General features: G+C 38.8%; 1 protein-coding gene across 1 annotated transcript in view; it reads right to left on the reverse strand.

The window, feature by feature from the left end:
- Positions 1 to 548: 548 nt before the first annotated feature.
- Positions 549 to 22,144, reverse strand: part of MED14 (mediator complex subunit 14) — a 33,839-nt gene continuing 12,243 nt past the window's right edge. The window contains exons 8-31 of the mRNA XM_065741571.1: positions 21,430 to 21,562; positions 20,738 to 20,888; positions 18,537 to 18,648; positions 17,745 to 17,870; positions 17,071 to 17,149; positions 15,329 to 15,488; positions 14,758 to 14,952; positions 14,042 to 14,176; positions 13,531 to 13,607; positions 11,470 to 11,630; positions 11,049 to 11,195; positions 10,870 to 10,961; positions 9,832 to 9,984; positions 9,321 to 9,590; positions 8,857 to 9,009; positions 8,204 to 8,315; positions 7,451 to 7,582; positions 6,607 to 6,789; positions 5,733 to 5,968; positions 5,023 to 5,202; positions 4,724 to 4,831; positions 4,183 to 4,308; positions 3,420 to 3,609; positions 549 to 706 (exon numbers count right to left, since the gene is read on the reverse strand). Of these exons, the coding sequence (XP_065597643.1) occupies positions 633 to 706; positions 3,420 to 3,609; positions 4,183 to 4,308; positions 4,724 to 4,831; positions 5,023 to 5,202; positions 5,733 to 5,968; positions 6,607 to 6,789; positions 7,451 to 7,582; positions 8,204 to 8,315; positions 8,857 to 9,009; positions 9,321 to 9,590; positions 9,832 to 9,984; positions 10,870 to 10,961; positions 11,049 to 11,195; positions 11,470 to 11,630; positions 13,531 to 13,607; positions 14,042 to 14,176; positions 14,758 to 14,952; positions 15,329 to 15,488; positions 17,071 to 17,149; positions 17,745 to 17,870; positions 18,537 to 18,648; positions 20,738 to 20,888; positions 21,430 to 21,562 (3,485 nt within the window). The 3' untranslated portion in view covers positions 549 to 632. The remainder of the gene's footprint in view (positions 707 to 3,419; positions 3,610 to 4,182; positions 4,309 to 4,723; positions 4,832 to 5,022; positions 5,203 to 5,732; positions 5,969 to 6,606; positions 6,790 to 7,450; positions 7,583 to 8,203; positions 8,316 to 8,856; positions 9,010 to 9,320; positions 9,591 to 9,831; positions 9,985 to 10,869; positions 10,962 to 11,048; positions 11,196 to 11,469; positions 11,631 to 13,530; positions 13,608 to 14,041; positions 14,177 to 14,757; positions 14,953 to 15,328; positions 15,489 to 17,070; positions 17,150 to 17,744; positions 17,871 to 18,536; positions 18,649 to 20,737; positions 20,889 to 21,429; positions 21,563 to 22,144) is intronic.

Genomic DNA, 22,144 nt, shown 5'->3' on the forward strand with positions numbered 1-22,144 from the left:
GATAATGTATAGATAACCAAGTAAATGTGAGTACAGGAGATGTGGCCAGTGACTACAGCAGAGAAGAATAACGTTTAAGATAATACAACATCCATATCATTTTTTTTTAAATCCAGTTTATTAAATATTGCTTTTTGGGGACATGTTTACAACAAGCCCAAATAAATTGTTTAAGGATTCAAAGCAGTCATATTAAAATACAGCTTCAATATAAAGTTTGTCACAGTTTTACAGTATTCAAAAATGACAGACCTGCCTTAAAAAAAGACTATTACACCAAAACATAAGAAAAAACAGAAAACAAACAAGTTTGGCATCTTCATACTCTGTATAGTATAAAACAGAATATTAAATCTATTACCAGCAAGCTGATACTTCGATCTATTACCTAGTCTGAAGTGTCTCCCATCAAAACACACTATACAACAGCACTATACAAAAGTCGTGGTGATACTCATTTGATGAAAGTGCATCCCTGAAAGTTTGCCAGTTTATTATAGTTAGCTCTTAGAAAAAAGTAAAATTAAACGTCCTCTTTTAATTGAAGGCTTAATTTCAGAGAGATTTTTTTTTTATTATTATTTTTTATTTTTTGCTGTTTTGTCTCATTTTCAGCCTTCTTTTAAAAGTGTCTATGGACGCCCACCAGGGGGCAGCGTAAGATTAAGCATCAAATCCCGAACGGCCGCAAATATTGTGCATTCACCTGGAACAGGGAAAAGAGACATGTTAGCATCACACACAACAGCAGAGCAACAGGCAGGGCTTAACTCTAACGGGCAGGTGAGGAAGCACGCTACTCGTGCTCCCTCTGGGCTGGGCCACGCGCTCTGCCTGCTGGCGTGCTTCAAGCGTGGCCACTACTGCCCTCACAGCCCAGCACGAGGAGTATCCTGCTAAGAGAATACAATTAACAGATGCTACAGTACCCTGTCACAAGTTTTTCCTGCACATTTGGGGAAACATCCATTGAGAGCGTGAATTTTGCTGCCGAAGAAGCAGCGGCGTGAGCAAGGGGATAAGAGCAGAGCCCGTGAGGATGCATTAATCCTAACTGCCAAACTAGAGATTCCCAAGATTGCTTTGGGCAAGCCATTATCACAGCAAGGACACAAACTGGGGCTAAGTACCATCCACTGCATCACTGTCAACCAGACAGAAGTCCGCTACAGAACGCAGGCTGGAGGCTCACAGCTCAAGCTTAACTCTACTCTTCCAGGACATGGACTCCATCTCAGTTCACTGTACAACTACAGCCCAAAAATAAAACAGCATTTCTCCTCCTCCGTGGAGGCACTGGCAAAGTGATGTCAGAAAGACAGCACACGAGTCAGGGTTTTACTGTTGCACGCAGCATCACGTGCTTGCCCACAGACCTGAAAATAAAACTCTTCCAAAAGAACTTACTTTTCAGTTACTGCCAGTTTATTAGGAAGAAAATTATGCTGAATACAAAATACTTTCTCACAAAGAGAGAAAGGTAAAAAAAAAAAAAGATACAGCCAAAATGAGGCAACACTGATTACGGGTTACAATGACAGTGTCAGTGATACCATACATGCTCGGTGGGAAGCCCTACTCCTTTCTGAATGAACGTGAAAAACTCACTTAGCCATGCAAAATTGCAAGTAGTGCAGCAGAAGATCTAACACAGCTAGGGAAATCCTGAGTACAGCACAGGAGCATCCTACCACCCTCCAGAAAGGATATTATGCATTTGGGAATCTCTCGTACCACTGCAGTAAAAGAAGTCTCCCAGCTATCTGCTTTCATCTGTTGGCTCTCCCATCTCCTCCAGTGTTAAAGGACAGACAGTATCCTGTTCCCTTCTGTCAGATACAGTGATGTAAGTCTTGACAGTAAGAGCGTATGAAACTGGAATTAAAGTGTCCTCAGGAAAGATCCTGCTTTGGGTGGGAGAAATCAGTACTCATCCTGTCAGAAGTTAGAGGGAAGCCCATCAGAACTGTCCTCTGCTTAGCTCACTACAATCTTTGCCTGGATAAGGTCCTGCTTGGGGCCACGAGCTCCTTCTATCTGCATTTTTTCCTGTCTGCACTCTGCTCCCTGTATTGCACTCCCAATTTACTTCCAGACTGGTGTGACAAACAAAAATTGCCTATCCTCATCTACTTAACAGTCACCAGGAGACACCTCACTTTAACTCCCCTGTGCTACTGGGGTCTGTGGAGGGTTTACCTTAACACACACAAATGACTGCAATAATAAACAGCAAAACAAGCATCTACTCTTCCCCCCTCTAAGGGGGCTCAGTGGGGAAGCATCTTCCAAAAGGAACACCTGCAGTTTAGACAAAATACCTTGAAATAAAAGAGCTATTCAACCAACAGTTCTATGCTATCCTATACAGAACTCTTACAGGCAAGCTTGAAGCTACTTTCCCTATTTACCTACACTACTACTACGTGTTAAACAGGAAATGCATGTTAATCAAAATTTCATCACAGTTCTCCAAAACATATGCATATCCACACCAATTTAAGATAAACATTACTCACGTTCTAGCAATCAAAACAAACCATCAGGCATAGTTAAAATTACCACATAATGAGATGAATAATTACACAGTATAATTCAACCTCTGGATTCACAACTAGCAGTGGGTTATTGGAAAAATGCTTTGTTCTTCAGAGTGCAACTAAGCAGAACTAAAAGTTTCTGTTCTTGTGAGCCTTTAGAGTTTTAGGTTTTCAAACAGTGCTTACAGACAATATACTGCCCAAAGGACCTACTACTGCTGTTCAGTGTTGTCAGATATTAAAAAAATAATAATAAGTATAACAAGGGAAAGCAAAGTACAACGTTGCTCCCAGTGCACTACCTAACTAGGGGTCAATGGACATTCAGAGCAAGCTATTTAGCTCAAACACTTCACAGTATGTTTGGTGGACAGAACCGTATACACCTCTGCTAGTGGACACACTGACAAAGATGTACACAGTCACACCAATTACTTCTTAACCATTCACAGCACATGGACAAGTTATGATAACTGTTTTAACATTCCCTTATATTCTAACTGTTGAGCTTAATAAACTTATAGCTTAAGTGCGAAAACTGACACTTGACCACAGAATATTTATCATGACTCATTCTGGGCTTGTTCGTTAAGAACTCCTACTATGCAGGAAGATTTGGGCCAACCAGAGGTGCATTCTACTACTTTGGAGTAATATTCAGCCTGAATCACCAGTGTAGCCTTCTGGCACAGAAGTCTGCTGCATTGCCAGTGCTTCCTAACAAGTTATGGACTGCCTGTCATATCAGGAGTTTGTGATCACTAAAGAAGTATGACAGGAACCGAGAAGAATTCAGACTTAGAGAGATTTAGTTTTACACTGGAGATTTGTCACAGATGTCTGGGTGGAGAGAATATATCTACTGGACATGTACAGTACCTGGTCGTGGTGAATTCAGTTCAGCAAACCTCTTTAGAATATTGCTAACCATCATTGGAGCAGCAACAGAAGAATTCTGTTGCCTGGGGATGTCAGCCTGTTGAGTTGTACCCGAAGCCATATCATAAATAATGGGGACGATAATACTAACAGCTTCCTGTGAGACTGTTGTTTTCTGTGTTAGTTGGAGCTGTGGGGGGAAAAAAGAAAGCGTGTTAAATTAACCAAGTGCTTCATCACAACTTCCCATTTAGTTGAACAATCTAGACCTACAGGTAGTTTGCATCTGAATGATAACTTCACTGTTACAGAAACGTCTGAAAAATGAGAGGGTGGACACTGCCCCATTCTCAAAGTCACCCTACACTGAGCGCTGCTTCAGAGACAACACCTACATATCTGGTTCTAATACCCTCATTCATGCTCTCCTTTCCCAGAGCCACTACAATATATGGCTCTACCTAGGCACTAAGTGTCTCAAAGAGCAAAACAACCAAAAGTTGAGCGCACAGATATCCACAGCTCACAGGAAACAGCTTCAGGATACACTGTCAGCATTTCTTCAAGAGCACAAAACATGAAGTGCTGTGCTCTTATAGGAGGTGAGGCATTAATAAAGAGATGCATGCAAACCTATGCTTCCAGACAGCGGGACATTTTTAGCTACTACCATCATCAGACATAGCATATATGTGTTTTGTCCCTAACCAGTGGTGGTTTCAAAGACACGCAGCCCTCAAAACTTTAAAACAGCCCTACTTACAAAAAACAACATTTTGGATTTCAGCACAACAGCAGGTGTTCCTGGAGGTGCAATTGGTGGTGCACTGGGAGGAATTGTTAAACAAAACTGCACGTTCCATTTCAGCTGACTTGCCTGATCAGGGAACTGTTTAGAAAGAGCATCACAGAGAAAAGAAAACAGCAAAGTCTCACATTAGTGACATACGTGTGTACAAAACAGGGAAGAGTTAGAAAGTAGACTGTTCCTCTAGCTAAACTTGCAGATGTTTACAAGTTTAGCACAGGTCAAAATAACTCTGAAAGAACTGAGAATATGGCAAACAACAAGAACAGAATGATAAAGACTCCAGGCAGGCTACAGATGTGTCTAATATGCCTAATAAACCTGCAGTTTCCTGAAATCATCAGTTTAAGGGAGAAATATTGGGAGTTTCCAGAAGAGCTAATAGTAAAACAAGACCCTCTTTATTAAGTAACATATACAGAAAGTAATAGAGCTTTTTTTTTTCTTTCCGAATATAGTAATCAAAGTTGATTGAACTAAATAGAAGGTAACTTACCAGTTCAAGTTTCATGATGTGAACACAGTCCCTGAGGATATGTGTTGGAGCCCCTAATAATTTTGTGAAGGCTATTAGGGTGTTTGCTTTAAAAGGTGGTCCTGCAACCTAAACACAGACATGAATTAGTGCCTATTTAGATAATAGACGTATCATCGAATATTGGTAATCAGCATGCACAACTGTTAAATGTTTGTATTTTGCAGTCCTTACGTAACCCAATGAAACTTAGCAGAACCAATGCTGAGAGACCAAAAGCAGTACACAAAAATGTAAACATGAGTGATCTGAGTACGTACTCGTGTTTCAAAGAACTTCTCCAAAACTTGCAACTCCTCCGATTTCCACTGTCCCGTATTTTCAGGCGTCACTTTGAGCTGCAAGGTCTGGTTGGTTTTGGGATTGAGTGCAACCCTGCATTTCAGTGCCTCCGTCTTAAACATAATTACACCTGGTTCATTGGAGTTTATTAGCTGTAGCTGTACAAGAAGAAGCATTGCATTCAATGACTTGTTCACTAAACAGCATGAAAATACGCATTCACTCCTAAGACTGTAGAGGTCAACTCTGAGCAGCATTCATGACTGAGTATTTTGGTTACTGTCAATTGGTAACTACCTCATCAGATACTCCTGCCATAGAGAGAGAGACATCCATAGAAAACCTCTGGCTGTTCTAGTTAACTCCTAGTTGACGTACTAAACTCACAGAACCCAAAGCATCAGAAAATCATAGTCTTGTAATTGCATCAACTATTGTATTTCACCCGACCAAACAGACTTTCCAGTTCTTGCTTGCATGGAAAGGAAACTCAACTATATACCTTCTCTAAATTTGATATTTGAGATGGGAATATTCCAAAGTATAGCAGAACAAGTCCAACAGCAAATACTCGTGATGCTTAAAGCACTTCCATTTCCATCTAACTGGGATGTGAGTAGAGAAGCACTAAAAAGAACACCTCTGAAGTCATATTTGCAGATCAATATTAAAACATCCCAAACAATACCGTTTCCTGCTGTATGATCCTCTGAAGGTGTCTCCTCATAATAACTGATCCAAGGAATCGCTCAAGAGGGGAGCAAAGGTAGCTGCCAGCTAGTCCTGGCACGAGCCCAGGGGTAGGAGAGGGCAACAGCAGAACATTCAAGGCACTGTGGGTGAGGATTGTAGGTATGGATGCAGCCCAAGAACGCTGAGGTAGTTTACGAGGTGGAGGCATGCTTGTAGGCATTGCTTGGGAACCTATTAGTAAGAAAAAAGCACTTGCAGTAAAGAATTTAAGCTGAAACCTAAGACGCGCGTTCACATTATCTGCCTGGGCCAAAGCTTTATCTTTCTTATTTAAGAATCTGGCTGCCTAATAATAGGCAACAGAGCAAAGTCACAGCATCAGAGCTTTGACCCTTGACTGGTACCAAGTCTCAGTACCATTCACTCACGTACCCTTTTCCCCTTTCTTCAGTGTGCTAGCAGGTATCACCTTTGTACAACAAACCGAATGAGATCTGAAGACAGCTAGATCAAACTTGCAAGAAGAGCATTATAGCTCTATAATATGAGGAGTTGATATTTTGTTAGGCAAATAGGCCTATCACTGCTTTCATTCCAAAGATCTTTCAGTCGTGGAGCTCAATGTTTAAGACTAATTTTTGTATTCCAAGAGGCATAATATCTGTTGACACTTATGCTGTATGATTCAACTCATTTTCTAGTGTGCTATGAAATACTTGAACCCATCCATAATAAAGGCTTCACTTCTTTACCTATTTTACTACACGGAGAAAGAAAGCACTGACAGGCTGAGACATGAACCTACCAAAAATGACAGAACTAGAAATGCTAAAACATATCACAATCATAACACTAATATTGTAACCTACTCGTTCCAGCTCGTGGGGAATGAGAGACATCTGGGATAGGTGAATGAAGGGAAGGGTTGGCTGGTGACATTCCAGGCATCCGTGCTGCTGGTGATGGACCAGAAACCTGGGGAGATCCTGGCCAGTTCCCTGCACGCTGACTGGGGGACATCATGGTGTATGGTGAGCTTGGATCTATGGTACCTGCAGATATTACAAGAACATCATCAACTTTAAAAAATTAAAAAAAAAAAAAATCAAGGTTTACTAATCTGAAAAAACACTTAGCAAAATCTACAAAATTTTAAGATGCCTGCAATCTCTGATTTTACATCTGAACTAAACAGGCAGATGAAAAAAATAAGATAGAAATTTAAAGGTTTTCTACATATGTTTTTCAATAAAATAGAACATTAAACAAATCAATATGTTTAACACACTGGCATGAAAATAAAGAGAGTTCTTGGATATAGACATTTTTATTGCTCCTTAGTAAATGAAATCATCATCTGGATGTTCTTAATCTAAACTCTGTCTTGGAATTATCTGCGCAAAAGTACCTTTGGTGTGGTACTCTAACAAAGACTGATCACAGGAAGCTTCTTAAACTGTCTACAGTGTATCTATTTCACTTTGTTTATCAGCACAATTTTATTGCGCCTCTAGAAATACCACCTGAACCTTCACCGATTGTAATCTGTGTCACGCAGCAACTTTTAACTGCAGTGAACAGTTATACACATAAAAAATAGCTATACAAGTTAAGTAAATTACAAAACTCTATTTCCCCCTGGAAAGAGTTAATTTTGAGCAGCAAATGCATTCACCCTGTCCCTCTGTATAGACATGCCAGTAAGGAACTCACCGTGTGGGCTGGCAAAGTTTGCTGTTTGACCCATTGTGATTCCAAGGGAGGAAGGTGAAGGAGTTGGACCAAAGGATGCTGGTGATGGTGCTCTTAAAGCTCCACTAGGTGAGCTTGCAGCATGCAAGTTTCCTAATCAAAGATATCAGATCATAACAACTATTTCCCATTTTTCTATCATATTTTTTTCTATCAACTGCTACAGCTCTCTTGTTTTAGGGAGTCAGCAAAAAAAATTCACAAGCATTTTTTCTAGTACTAAAGTCTGTATTTTCTACACGCGTTAAGATTGCATTTTCCAGAGTAATTCAACACACTTAACAGGCTTTCTAAGATACCCAACTTGAAGAATGGCATTTTTCCCTTCCTTAAATTCAAATGCTTTCAGCTGTTGTACTATAACAGAAAGAGAAAGCTAAGTTTTGGTGGTGAAATGCTTTTCTGAAGAAGCAGGTATTTAAAACGAACAGGTTTTGACTGAGCAAGCTATGAACCTTTAGAAAAAAATAGCCTCAAAGATTATGTAGCTCAAGATGACAGACTTTTGCCTTTTTTTTTTTTTTTAAGATTCAAAATACACTTCCCAAAACGTGCACGGCAGGACTTTGCTTTATTATCTTTTCAAATTGTCAAGTATATTACCTTGCCTAACTTGGAGCTAAGCACAGCTCGAATAGCAGAAAACTCTGCACATACAAAAAGCAGCACGTGTATTTTCAGTATAACTAGCACAAAGATTCTCAGCCATCTCACCTGGTGACTGTGTGTGCATCATAGATGGAGAAGGTGTCACTGTATTATGATAGGAGGTGGGTGGGGAAGTCAGAGGATATGCTCCTGATGCTCCTGCCTGTTTTGCGAATGGCTGAAAGTGTTAACACAAGACAACAGAAGTCCTTTATCATTATGAACAAAAACTCAAGTATACGCAAGAGAAAACTAGAGTTTGATCCTCGTCTATGATTCATTTAATTCACTACATCACCTTGTTCACAACACACTATTTTTTCATCATCTTTTTGTAGCTTTTCAAGACAAAATGCCTCTGCACCTCATCCCTTTTTATCCATCTCTGTATACAGAGAAGCATCCTGACTCTTCCTTCCTCCCTCCTTCCCTGCCCCACGTCTTTCATCTTAATCATTTTCCCACCCTCTGTCCTTTGTGTTTAAAAGGACAGGTCTCATATGACACTCCAAAGGCTGCTGGTCATCTGCTATGGCTGTTTACACTGGAATAAAAAAGTGACAAAATAAATTAATATGTTTTGCCCCGAGGGAAATTCCATCGCGTAACACTATTATAGCCTCCCATTCCATTTTTCACTGCCAACCGTTTCAGAAGGTAAAATCTTTAAAACCTGCATTTGTGGAAGACAAACGTTTCTACTTTTGTCTGTAGGCTACCTGCTGTGGTTGCTGTGGTGGTTGCTGAGGCTGAAGCTGTGATATCAAAGAATCCATCATATCACCTCCAATAGGAGAAGGTGGGTTATCATCCTCGTTTACAGATCGTCTTCGTGCATCCTGGTTGCTGTCAACGAACATGTTCAGGAATGTCTGTGGATAAATCAGTTTTGTTAGTAAACAGCTTTTTCCATTTGCATTGTATTACATCAATGACCACAGTGTTTGCTGAGGTATTAACAGCAGTAGAACTAACTACTAGTAAGCATTCAATACACATAGTAAATGTGTTTACAATATACACGGATTCATAAACAGAATTTTTCAGTGAATCTAAAGCTCAGCTCACACCCATCCTCCTTTCTTTCGAAAAGGAGTCTCACCAAACAAAAAAAGCCCTGCTCGTTAATATGAAATACCTCTAGTTACCGCAAATACCAACTTAACACCTTAGAGACAGTCACCTTTAGTCCAGGCGCAGGGTAAAAGCCTTCAACTATTTTGCTGTTGTCAAAAAGACTGTATGCTCCATCACGTATCGCTACGACACCACGGCTCCGGCAGTAGATGTCAATGCAGTACATATTCCTAAAAGCCAGCCTGATGTGTGTAGGTGACTGTGGCAAAATTGAGAAACACTGGTAGGCAGTGTTAGTACGTTGAGTCAGACCCAGCATGGGCACAGTTGGCAGTTTGTTGATGGCGTTTAATGGAGCCTGAGTGTCAAACAAAACCTGGAAAAGAACAGATATTGAGAGACCAGACAGCTTACCATTAAGTTAAAAGTCTGCAAAAATCTGGGCTGAGTGGGGCAGAGAGAACAGGGGTGGGAAAGGTACTATCTTTCCCAATTCACCTTCTGCCAAGGAGATTTATAATCAACAAACATATGAAATCTTGAAGAGAACAGTTTAATCGGAAATCAGCTCTTAGTCACCTTGCACTTGGTCTTGAGGGAAGAGTTTAAAACATTACCTGTAACAACAGCACCACGTTTGGTGTTTTATTAAACATCTCCTGGAGCTGGTGTAGAATCGTGTTGTGACAGTTACTGCAACCTGAGTTTGGACCAACAGTTCCCAGTGAAATGTGGAACTTCTGGAGTATGGAGTTCCACTGAATGCTGATCTGCAACATCAAGAACAGAATAACCTCTTGGTTCGAGTTTCCAAGGTCATTACAAGAAAGAGCTGATCTGCTCTCATTTTCATCCGTTTTCATGAAACCACAGATTCCCAACTCACTGCTGAGGTTCTGAAAGGACTTCTGTTAACTTTTCCATAACTTATTAATTTTGGTAGCTGGATTGTTAGCAACCATAAAACTGGACTTCAGCATGTCAATCAACTTGAACGAGTGCCTTTTCTGACAAAGGTGAGACTGAGAAAATTACCCATGAGAGACTCACACCACAAAGAACTGACCAAGACTTGCTGGAGGTGGACTGATTATCTCCACCACGTCACAAAAAAAGAGAACCAGACACGCTAATACATAAGGAAGTGACATATAAAATCCACAACACTACTCCCGTTGCTTACTAAGAGTAACAGTCACAATAAAATGCATACAGAAATACTTGGGAAAAAAAACAAAACCACGAACACACACTTTTCAGGATGCAAATTTTGAATGCATCAACTAATCTGCATCAGTTGCACACACAGATACATTCTTAGTCTGTAATAAACACGTGGTTACCTCCTCCCTTGCCCTGCATTTAATGCAAAGGAGTAAGCAAGCACACAGACAGTTGTCAAAGTCATTAATATATTGTAAATTCAAATATTATAGAGTAAGCTGGACTTCTGAACAAGAGAACAGTACTAGACAAGTAGGAATCTAGCAGACTACTAATCCAGCGCCTATTATTTCTGTCTCTTTTACATTCAATAATATTAATTGCACAATAATATAATACCAGGACATATTTTGTTTTACAATTCTAAGAATTCTAGGCTCACCCAACGTGTTTTCAAATACCTATTTTAAGTGTACTTGGGAATTACTTACTGAGCTTCCCTTGGTAGTTCCGTAACAAAGGATAAGTTTTCGGTAATTGTAGATACGAACCTCTGAAAAGATGTTTAAATGGGTGGGTATGTCTTTGAAGAGAGCAGAGAAAAGAGCATGAGAAAATCATAGTAATTTGTAAACACAGTTTTTAAATGAAAGGAGACTCATTTCTATACCTGGTAAGGACCGTGCAAACTCCAGGACACATTCATACAGCCGAGCAATGCTGTTCCAGTCATTGAGGAACATCTCAACAACTTTGCGACCTCCAACTGGTTCAGACAGCTGGTTTTCATATGTCAGGTAAACGTGACGGGTTGGTCCTACAGTGTTAGGAGAACAATCAATACTAATTAAACAAGCGGTTCCTAAACTGGGGTTTACAGACTATGACTAAACTGTGGAGAGAGTCCAGGAGGCATACTTCAATAATAAAAGTGCACCAACTCAACAGTCAAAAGACTTTAATTAAGGTGCACTGTGGATCATTAGAAACTTTAAGAGTAGATGGTTGTCACTTAACACAAAAAGATTAGCATGATACTGGAGCAGACCTTGTGTGAGACAAAGAGACAACATTTAGCTGACCTCTCTTACCTTGCTCCCTGGATGAAGTGCTATTAAGGGGACAATTTGCAAACACCAGCTCAGCGACCCACGTGCGGTTATTTCTACCTTGTAATCGGAAAGTGCAATCAAGAAGAGATCGGTCCAGAGCCTTCTGTGTTTCCTCATTTACACCTTTACAGGGAGGAATTCTATTTGTGAAGAAAAGAAGACCTCAGTTGGACATAGTATAGTCCTCAAACTGAAAAATACCACCTTATAATCCCTTCAGGAAACGTTAAATGTCTGGATGTGAAAAAAATGAACTAACCAATGGCAAGACAGACAGCTGGACTGCACAGATACCTTACTCCTCCTCAAAGACTATAAGCACGTTATAAAAGCACACTGAGTTAAGACCAATTGTTATATGGATTCAACACCTGCAAATTAGATTTTTTTTTAAATGGAACTGCTGAACTGTCCCAACCTCCAGATAAAAATAGCACACTGACATAAAGCTTATTATACAGAGAAACAAGCTAAAAAAGATGAAAACTAAAGTTCTGTGACAAAATGAATTTGAGAATCAGGTTCTCCTTCTAAATAAGTTCACCTTAAATGCAATGAGTAAACTAGTGGGCATTAAGATAATTGCTAATTCACTTATACCCCAACACGAGAATAAAAATTAGAGGGCAGAGTAAATAAAGTTAACATAAAAATTTGCCACACTCCTCTACAAATTGAGTTTATTCCAGAAACATACATCACCCTTAAATCCAGCTCAATTGTCTGCTCATAAGCAAAGTTAAAAAGGTAGAGCCTGATGCATTTCAACACTGATGCCTTTATACCACTACATTTCTCAGCAGAGTAGAAAACGTTAAGCAGCTTATTTTATACTTCAGAAGACTGTGGGTTTGGTGGAGTTTTCTGTTACTGCTGCTTGTTCTTGATTTTTTTTTAAATAAAAACCAATAACATTTGTTTTACTTCATAACACAATCCAAAGTTTAACTGGTGAGGCTTGAAGTAAGCTCCAAGGAATGTCAAAAACTGGATGGACTGACAGGTTGAAAGCACCACGGCCAAAAGTTCCAGGTCAAATTGGTGGTTGTGTATGGCTGGCATTCCTTGGGTTAATACAGAGGCCAATACTACTTAACTTCAACAATCTACATGATGCAAAGGAATATGCAAGTGATGTCAAACAGAAGGGAGTAGCACTCAGCATGCTGGAGGACAGGGCTGCCATTTAGAGTGACCTCAACTAGCTGAAGAAATGAGTTAACAGAAACCTAGTGAACTTCAACAAAAAGTAATGCAGAACTGCACTGGGGAGAAGATTACCTTGTGCAACAGCACAGAGTGAGGGCCGACTGCCTGCATAGTAGCTTTGCAAAAATAGAACCTAGGGGTCCAACTGAGAAGCTGAACAGAAGTCAGCAGCATGTCCTTGCAGCAGCACTGCATCCTGGACTGTATTAGCACCAGCAGAGAAAAGCAAATCAAATGACTACTTCCCTCTGACAGTATTTGAGATCTCTGTGCCATAAACCCTTGGAGACTGGAAAATTCAGCTTGGAGCAGACAGCTGGACCAGATGACCTCCACAGGACCCCTTCACTCTAAACTACTGTAAGAGCCTCAGATGTTTCCTTCATAAGTTCTTAACCATGCAATTGCCTTTTCTGAGTTTCCTTGCATTTTCCTCTGCAGTATCACATACTGGTCATTGTTAAATAACATATGGAGTAAGAAGGTCTCCAACCTGATTTAAAATTGCAATTACAAGTTCATCGATCACCATAACACTGTAGATTCCTCAGTGATGCCTTCTTGTTAGGACTGAGGACTGTCAGAGCCTGTTTTCAGAGTAGCCCAGTTTAGGCTAATGAGACAAACAAATTACAGCAGGCTCTAAGAGTAGACTTTCCTCTTTCTACAGCACTGCTTGACACAGGAGTGCAAGACACGCAATAGTGAAACAGATCAGTTCCCTCCAACCCCCAGCCCCAGCCACATTTTAGTGTTACTCTCTGAACAATACTTTTTTCTCTCAAGCATATGTACAGTAATAAAATCAAACACAGGAGTATACCCCCTTACTTTAATAAACGTATGGCATGGCTGAAGCCATCTCCTTCTACTTGTACTCCTTGGTGAGGAATGTCCATATTAGATAACTAAGAATGAACAAAAAAGGGTTATTCCATGCAAATAAGACAAGCAAAGTAAGTGTAGCTTTTTCAGAATTTTTATTAATTCTTTTTTTTTTTCCTTTGCTAAGGGTGACATATCCTCTAGCACTGGAAAGCCAAAAAACAGGCTGTGAAAATGTGGTAAAAAGTTGTCTAAAACATGCTCTCCCACAAGTCTCTCTTTTATCCTCTCAGTCTTCCTCTTCCCTCAGCTTCTGAAATTTTCTGCAGTTAGTTCTTGGTAATAGAGAGCCAGCTACAACAAGACTAAACAACCCAGCGTAGAACATTAGCTACCTGGGATCAGCTAGAAAGGGAACTACAAAGTGAATGTGTCTAGCTGTAACTGTTCAGAAAACATGTGGACAAGAGAACCACGAGTGGCAGAAAAGAAGCAAACAATATTTCTTAATACATACCTCCAAACGAAGCCCTATAAATGGCATATTTGTATCACACATGGCTACAATATGAGCTAGGACTTTATTGAAGGCACACATTTCTCCCGTCCGTTTTGGTTTCTTAGGTTCTATGGAACATGGATCACCAGACAACTAGAATTAAAATAAAGACAAGTAAATATTCTTGCATACTTTAGAGTAAACATTTCGAGCACATGTCAGAGAACAACCTAATTTATCCAAATTTTAAATGAATCACACTCTGAGAAAAATTCCTGAAAGGCCAACTTCAAGACTACAGCAATTAATTGGAAGTAATTTTATAATCAACTTCTTCTCAAAACAGTATTTTCATACCTTTAAGCCAGGTCAGCCTGACCCCAAGACTCTTACCAGTCCCTGTGAGTCTTTCAAAGACTACGCTTCTGTAACACAAAGCTCACAATGGCACCAGTGCTTTGCTAATACAAGCTACACTACCTCAGCACAGTACTCCTTGGCTTTCTTTTAGACCAACTGAGAAGGCCCAGCATTTAATTAAAAGACAATAGCTGTTGGAAAATAATTTCCCAATACCTCCCTGAGGAAGCAGCCCAGAGTACTAAGCCTCAGTGTAAAGCTGTCAGCCACGCAAACTTTGAAACAACTCTACTAAATCTCTACTGGTAATGATGTTATGAACACGTTTGGCTTCCACACTTTGAAACTAGCCTGAAGGCTTTTGAAACACATACCTTGCGCTTGACACCACTTTTCATTTGTTTTCCACTTTTTGTGTCCAGTACCAACTCTTCAATGTTTGGTTTGAACTGTTGTAATAGAAGTGCAGTAGCAGGGTTGTCATCTCCTTCAGAATAGCTCACTGAGAGAAAGTAGTACTTGTACTCTAGTTCTGTGGGGTTGCCAGGAACATCAAACATCTCTACAACCTGCATTTAAACAAAATAAAAGAATCGACAAGACCCTCAAATTAAGGTTATGCCTACATCAGTTTCTATTCCTTCCCCAGTTCCTGCAGGAAAACACATCCTTCTTTTTTAAGATATTAATTCTGTGGCTATAAAAGGGATCCAAGAAGAGGAAAAAGACTAAAATTTCAGGAAATATAAAGAGAATGTGTGGGCTGCTGAGTAGTAAATCTTTATGCCCCCCTCATCTTTATGAACTTGACTGCCTAAGAAACCCACAGAACGACAGAAGGTAGAGACGAGAGGCAAGGATTACAGCAATTAGCTTTCTTCCTGGTCTTGGAGTTACCATTACAAAGTGCCTGAGAAGAAAAAGAAGTATTTTTCAATTACTTACAATGTAGTACTGTGGAAGACGAGTGAGTTTGATAAACAGTTTGTGTTTGGAAAGGTTTCCCACTGGATGGCTACCATGATTAGCTAGCTGAAGCGTTTCACTGCTCACTGTAGGCAGATGTTTTATTGACTGTTTGCAACGCTGCTGTCCAAGCCAGAACCTTGCATTGAAATAAAGGCATTAGTACTTTGAGACTGTTTTAAATTATTCTAGTACATTGCTGTTTAGGTAATTAGTGTCAAATTAGGAGACAGACATAATCTAAAACATTTCATATTGCTGCACAAGCTACACACAGTTCAACAGATTTTGTTTTTTTTTTTTTTACTAAGTCTGTATTTTCTTATTGCAATATTTACATATTGCTTTCAGCTTGGGTAACAGATAGCTGCTAGTTTATGAAGAAAAGCCTTGAAATCATCTGTTATATGAATATATATAATTTTTTATATTCCAATATTAGATTTCAATATAAAAAGAAAGAACAAGATATAAAACAAGCACAGTACAGTCATTTTATGATTTAGAATCTCCCATTACTTTGGGTAAAGAAAAAAAAAATCTCTGTTCCTGTGTGCCAATGAATAAGACAGTAAAAAAGTCACCTAAGATGGATTAATATCACTCTCGATTACGCTATAAACAAATTCATTCACTTGAATAAGTTTGGAAGTAAAGAACCACAGCAAGACATATAACTTTATTCTGATGTTTGGAATGATACTTGATTCTTCTCAAATTGATTTCAGCTACAGTGGCAAGACCAGAAAGCCTAGGTAGGCTTCAAGAGGAGAAGCGATGCGTAACACGGTTTCTCAGTCAAACTTCTACTGAGAACAGCAGTGAAAAGTGTAGCTGTTCAATGCCTCTCCATTAGGATGCACCATGTGTATTCTCACAGATCCATCTGAGATTAATTGTCCAAAAAGACATTCATAGGACTGTCTAGCTTCCTCAGAAACAGCAGCACTACTCAAGCCATTATCTTAAGCAAATTATTTATGACCAAGGGAGGTTGATTAGTTTCTCCAGGGTGCCAGTGCATCATGCGTCATCATGCCTCTTTTAGAAACAAAACTCCTCAAATAGAGGCTTCACTCTGCAATTAGCTCAGAGTACTGGGAATTTCCAAAAAGAAAGAGCAGCTGGAACTCAGTTTCCCTGCACATGTAAGTTGTATTTGTATTATTTGCTACAACCTCTCATGGGGGAGCCAAACGTATCTTGCGCTCAAATCTCAGGGCTTTATAGAACAAAGATAACAAGTTTAATACAGCCAGGGCCAAAATATTAGAAGATAAACATATCATTTAAACCACCCTAGGCCACTTCCTGGCTTTCCCTTTACATTGTGAAAAGGGAAATTGGTCTTCCTGAGAAACAAGCAGAATTCAGCTGTAGAAACAGAGTGGAATAAAGGAGATGGAAAATGAGCACGGACACAAAATGAGATAATCACTGAGCAAGTGGTCTGCTACTGAAAAAACAAGACGACTTCATGCAGAGTGTGCATGCAACAACACCTGAGGCTATGTGCAAGAAGGCAAACTAAAGGAGAACCGTGCAATCATCTCCCAGCAAAAATTTCCTACACCCATTTAAAGGAGGCAGAAAACACTCAAAGTTGCTTAGGACACAGAAAAAGTATGTTTCCCACAGAAAGCCAAGCAAGTATAATAATCCAAATTGCAAACATGGTAACTAATCCTATGCAAACTAAATGAAGTATTCAAGTCGCTCACTTAAGCTGCTGGAGCCAAGGAACGATCCGCTTCATATCATCATTAACAGACTTCTCTATGTCATCCAACGTTGCTTGATCTGTAGGAATATGGAGTGAATAAATACTCTTAACATCTGCTCTTCTAAGAGCAGCAAAATTTTGACCTTTTAATTAAAGCACTTTATTTAACAACTACTAGTACCATACAAAACTAATGATCTTTAACGCTTGTAGAACCAAAGCAGTGTGTTCTTAGGCAAAAAAAAAAAAAAAATTAACCTTATCTTAAAACAACAACAAAACAGACACAAAGAGAGAAATCTGAAAGTTAAATTAGACTTGAAAAACATCTCAAAATATTAAAGGTCAATCATGTCCACACAAAATGACTGCAGCCATTACCAGCACAGCCCAGGGAACACAAGCCCTAAAGAACACGAACAGCAAATGACGTCTAACAATATTTAGTCATTTCTCCTCATAAGATACACTGAACTGCATATCATAAACGCAAAGATCCACTTATCCATTCACATTCAACTAAAATATCTAGATCACCCAACACAGCCTTCAATAGCTTAATCCTCACTTATGGAATTTCAAAGATTTGACAGAATTGGTCACACAAAATCACCTTATAATATAGGTCGTATTTGATATCTTGCAATAACCCTATTTTTTCCACCTACTTACCAACACCATAGAGCATCAATTGAAACATTCCAGAATGGAGATCAACAAAAACATGCAGACACTCTGATCGACCACATGGTTCCAAAATCGGAATTACAAGAGTTGGAAGAGCTGTCTCAATGAATGCTACATACAAATAAAAAAGTTAATAATTAGACATAGAATTCAGGCTCATAATATTAAAATTCAGCCCATCTCAACCTCCAAACATGTTTGTTTTTAAATAGGAAAAAAAATTTTACTTGCAGTAGTTTTGAATTCAGTATAAGCATTTGCACATTATTACACTCAGGACAAAGAGGGAACTGAATACAGTAATTTCTTGGTGAAAACAGTGCTAATAATAAACCAATCAGAAAAGGCAGACTAAATAAAAAAAAACCCAAGCCCTTGAATATCTCCTAAATCACTGCTTCAAAACTGTAAGCTCAAGTTGAATCTCAATAGTTTCAACAGCAGTGCAAGCTTCACCCAAGGTCAGCTCAATACAGTGAAAGATTTGCTTTCAACTAGAAGCTAGTTTTACAGTAGACAACTTCTAACCCTTCTGCAGCAGATACAATGCTCTATCAGCTTTAGCTATTACACTATATTTACAGGTAGGTATCACTTAATGTTTTAATTAGCAACGTAGAATAATTTAAAGCTGAATCTTTTTAATACTGACCATACTGTCCTACATTTTTATTCATGTTTTTGTTCAAATTAATGAGAACGAGAAACAACAAAATAGAATACATTCCTAGGGTTAAAAGGAGATTGTTTCAAATCTATTTGGTAGAAAACACGTACAATTGTCATTAACATTGTAGTTCTTAAGAATGGCTTTTAGTTCCTGGAGTTTCTGATGAGATCTTGCATGGACACTGTCTATTAGGAGTTTTTCTATTGATAGATGATCAATCTGGAAAAAAGAGGTCCCAAGCAAGTTCAGATTGGATACGTGGGCTTTATGGCACTAGCACACAAAAACAAAGCTTAATAAAATAATTACTTAGAAATTAATTTGCTGAGAACTTTGGTGAACCAGAAGTGTTATTAACCTGAGTATCCAGTTCAGTTCACTACAAAATACAACAAACATACAATGTTGCCTGTAGAACAAGCAGTTGAAGAGCCTTTAAAAACATAAAATAAAAGTTTCACAAACTGTTGTCATCAGTTCCTGTGCAGAACTACTTGCTCTAGACCAAGGTTGACATGTTTTCTAGCTTAGCATGCACCCATTCATAATAAGCTTAAGCTACAGAAAAATAAATAAAACTATGAGAATATGGATACCTCTACACAAATCATATAATGATTTGGGTTGAAAGGACCTTAAAGACCACCTAGTTACAACCACTCTGCCATAGGCAGGGACAATTTTCTCTAGATCAGCCTGCCCAGGACCCCATCCAACCTGGCTCTGAATGCCTCCAGGGATGAGTAATCCATAGCTTCTCCAGGAAACCTGTTCCAGTGCTTCACCATCCTCATTGTGAGGAATTTCTTCCTAATACTTCATCTAAATCTACTCTTTTCACTTTTAAAATCATTAGCCCTTGTCCTATTACTATACTTCCTGACAGAAAGTCCCACTCCGTCTTTCCTTTAGGTCCTCTTTAGGTTCTGGAAGGCTGCTCTAAGGTCTCCCTGAAGCCTTCTCTTCTCCAGGCTGAACAATCCCAGACCTCTCTCTTTACAGAAGAGGTGCTCCACAGCTCTGACCGTATTTCATGGCCCAAATATGCATGTAGCTGTAGAATGAAGTATAAAATATTCATTTTAGTCTTGCTGAAAGGGGTAACAATACAGTGAGATGAAGAGACAGACTGTGAACATGAGCAACCCTACTGAACCCAAGAGTATCTATAGCCTTGTTGTACTTGACAGTGCTGAAGTCTTCAGCTTATATTTACTGTAACTGACCTGTGCAAGCTAAATTAAAGCATTTACATTTGTATCTATTTACTTTACAGTTATATTACCTACATATATTGCCTAAGAAAAGTCGCAGCTTACTACAAAACATTTTTCTTAACATTACATTGCTTAGAAAATTGTTCAAGGTAAACTGAACCCAAATTCTATTCTTGTATAGGAGATAAATGCAGAATAGGTTCATACCAGCACAGAAGCATACAGAATTTCAGTACCTACCTTCACACATAACAGAAAAACTTTCTCCCATAAGATTAGCTTTCCAAGACAAGGCCTTAAAATCAAGCACCTCACAGGAGTATTTCAATTCTATCAGTTATGTAGTCTTCACAAACAATTGGCTAGAACTTCTACAGCTACATCAAATTTTCAGTACATTAACATATAAAAATCCACTTGGACAAACCTATTTGTTTATGCCAGTTTCGCATAGTATCTTAAATACAAAGAAAGACATCTAGAATAATGATCTTAATTGTCGTTATGTAACAGTAGCACAGCCGCATATATATCAAACCCAGTAAAATCTCTAAGCTCCAAGCAAGGAATTAAAGGGGGGCAGCATTAACTTGGATGAATCTCAAATTTACAATGGCTTCACTGGTCATAATGTAAAGTCAAGTTTTGCATAACCCTTGTAGCAAGCACACAATATCGGCTCTTTTATAAAAACATTCCCAATCATAATGTAATATTTTCAAGCTGAATATCACTGCTGGATAGTCAGCTCAAGTCACATATAGAAGTTGATTTTCATAAGAAGGTTACATGGCACCTCCAAGACAGAAAAGGGAAGCTGCTTATAAGAGCTCTTTACAAAATATTTCAAGCACTAAGCATAACTGACGCTTCACGGTTGCTCCCCAGAGCCCCAACATTCTATCATCATTAAAGACAAAAGTCAAGACCACTAATTTGTAACAATTTACAGTCTCACATTAACACCCTGAGATCTACAGGGACAGGTTAGTAGAAGTCACAGTACTGTTCTTTGAACAGAATTAAAGCAGAACAAATATTTTGTTGCTGATTTATAAAAATAGATGCTTCCTGAAAAAACAAACTTTTACCTTCATGGCTCTTTCCATCAGTTTGGAATCACAGGCTGGCAGTGGAGGTTCATGAGATATTTGCAAGGGTTTTGAGACATCAGTTTCATCAATCTTAATAGTGACCTTATGAACAGAAGCAGTCCCTGTTCTCCTTCCAAGCACCTGTTGGCTTAAAATAAAGGAAAAAATTAAAATGTGTAATTGAAATAGAAGAAAAAAAAATGCTTTTCAGTAGCTAATCCTTAATTCTGAGAGTTCTGCATAAAAATAATGTTTTTTTCAGTTCAGCTTACAAAATATTTAGTTTAACCTTTTAATGAAGAAACATTAGTAAACTATATCCACACTAGTTTTAGATGGCTGCAAACTCAACATGGGAATCAGAAGAGCGGTTGGATTACTCTTTTTTTTTTTTAATTCTATCTAGTTTAAGTTAAGCAATAGTTACGGTGAAAGAATGACTAAATAAATTGGCAGTTCTTTGATATCCACAAAAATGAGCTGATTTTATGATTGCATCCACTGCTTTTATGTACACAAATGTACACTGCTCATTTTTCTGCAAGTAAATAAGTATGTTTAGGAGTCTTAGAATTCCACATCAGAAAGAGAATACAGTTCTGAAAATTCTGGCTCAAAATTAGCAAATTAAAATGCTCTTACTTTTTTATTTATTATGTTTGTTAACAGCTCTTTTAAAATTAACTTACTTCCAAACAGAGAGTGAAAGGCACTTCCCTGCATGATATCGCTCCACTTGCACCAGGTCACCCCAGCGCTCTCGAATCAGCATTAGTGTTTGTGAATGCAGGACTTCCAACTGAAGTGCTAGGCAGAAGGAGTCTAAGGAGTAGAGTTAAGGAAAGAGAAGACACCCAAAGACTCTGTTCACCGTGCAAGTCCACTGTCCTAAAACTCAGACACGGTGCTGTTTGAAAACATGTTAATCTAGAGATAAATGTATGTAATCAGCATCAAATATTTCTTAATGTTTCTTTTCTTGTTTACATCTAGGACAGGTTGTTAGGCAAGAGTACCACAGGAGTACCACTTTGGTTTAGAGATTTTGACTCTGATCACATTTTTCTGGGAAAGAAGATTATTAAAAGACATTCAGTTCACCCCATTATTATCATTAAGCCCATCTTTCATGGTTATCCGTTAGTAACATAAGTGTGTTCTCAATGAAATAGTTTGCTTCTGCAGAAACTATTTCATATTGTCAAGTAACGTGCCCTTGGCACATAGAAAGTCACTGCACTGGTTTTCTGTACAAGCTATATTCCGTTTTATTATTGATACAGGTGCAGTACAGTTAACACGCATTACTGTTAGCATCACCACGTGGTTCTGCAGTAAGAACTGTAAGCCCCCACACCTATTAAGTTAGCATCCTATTCTATCTCCAGAATCAGTACCTGCAAA

This window comes from Cyrtonyx montezumae, unplaced genomic scaffold, assembly GCF_038088225.1.
Source record: "Cyrtonyx montezumae isolate F1298 unplaced genomic scaffold, pur_monq_1.0 scaffold_3, whole genome shotgun sequence".
In the NCBI taxonomy this organism is placed as follows: domain Eukaryota; kingdom Metazoa; phylum Chordata; class Aves; order Galliformes; family Odontophoridae; genus Cyrtonyx; species Cyrtonyx montezumae.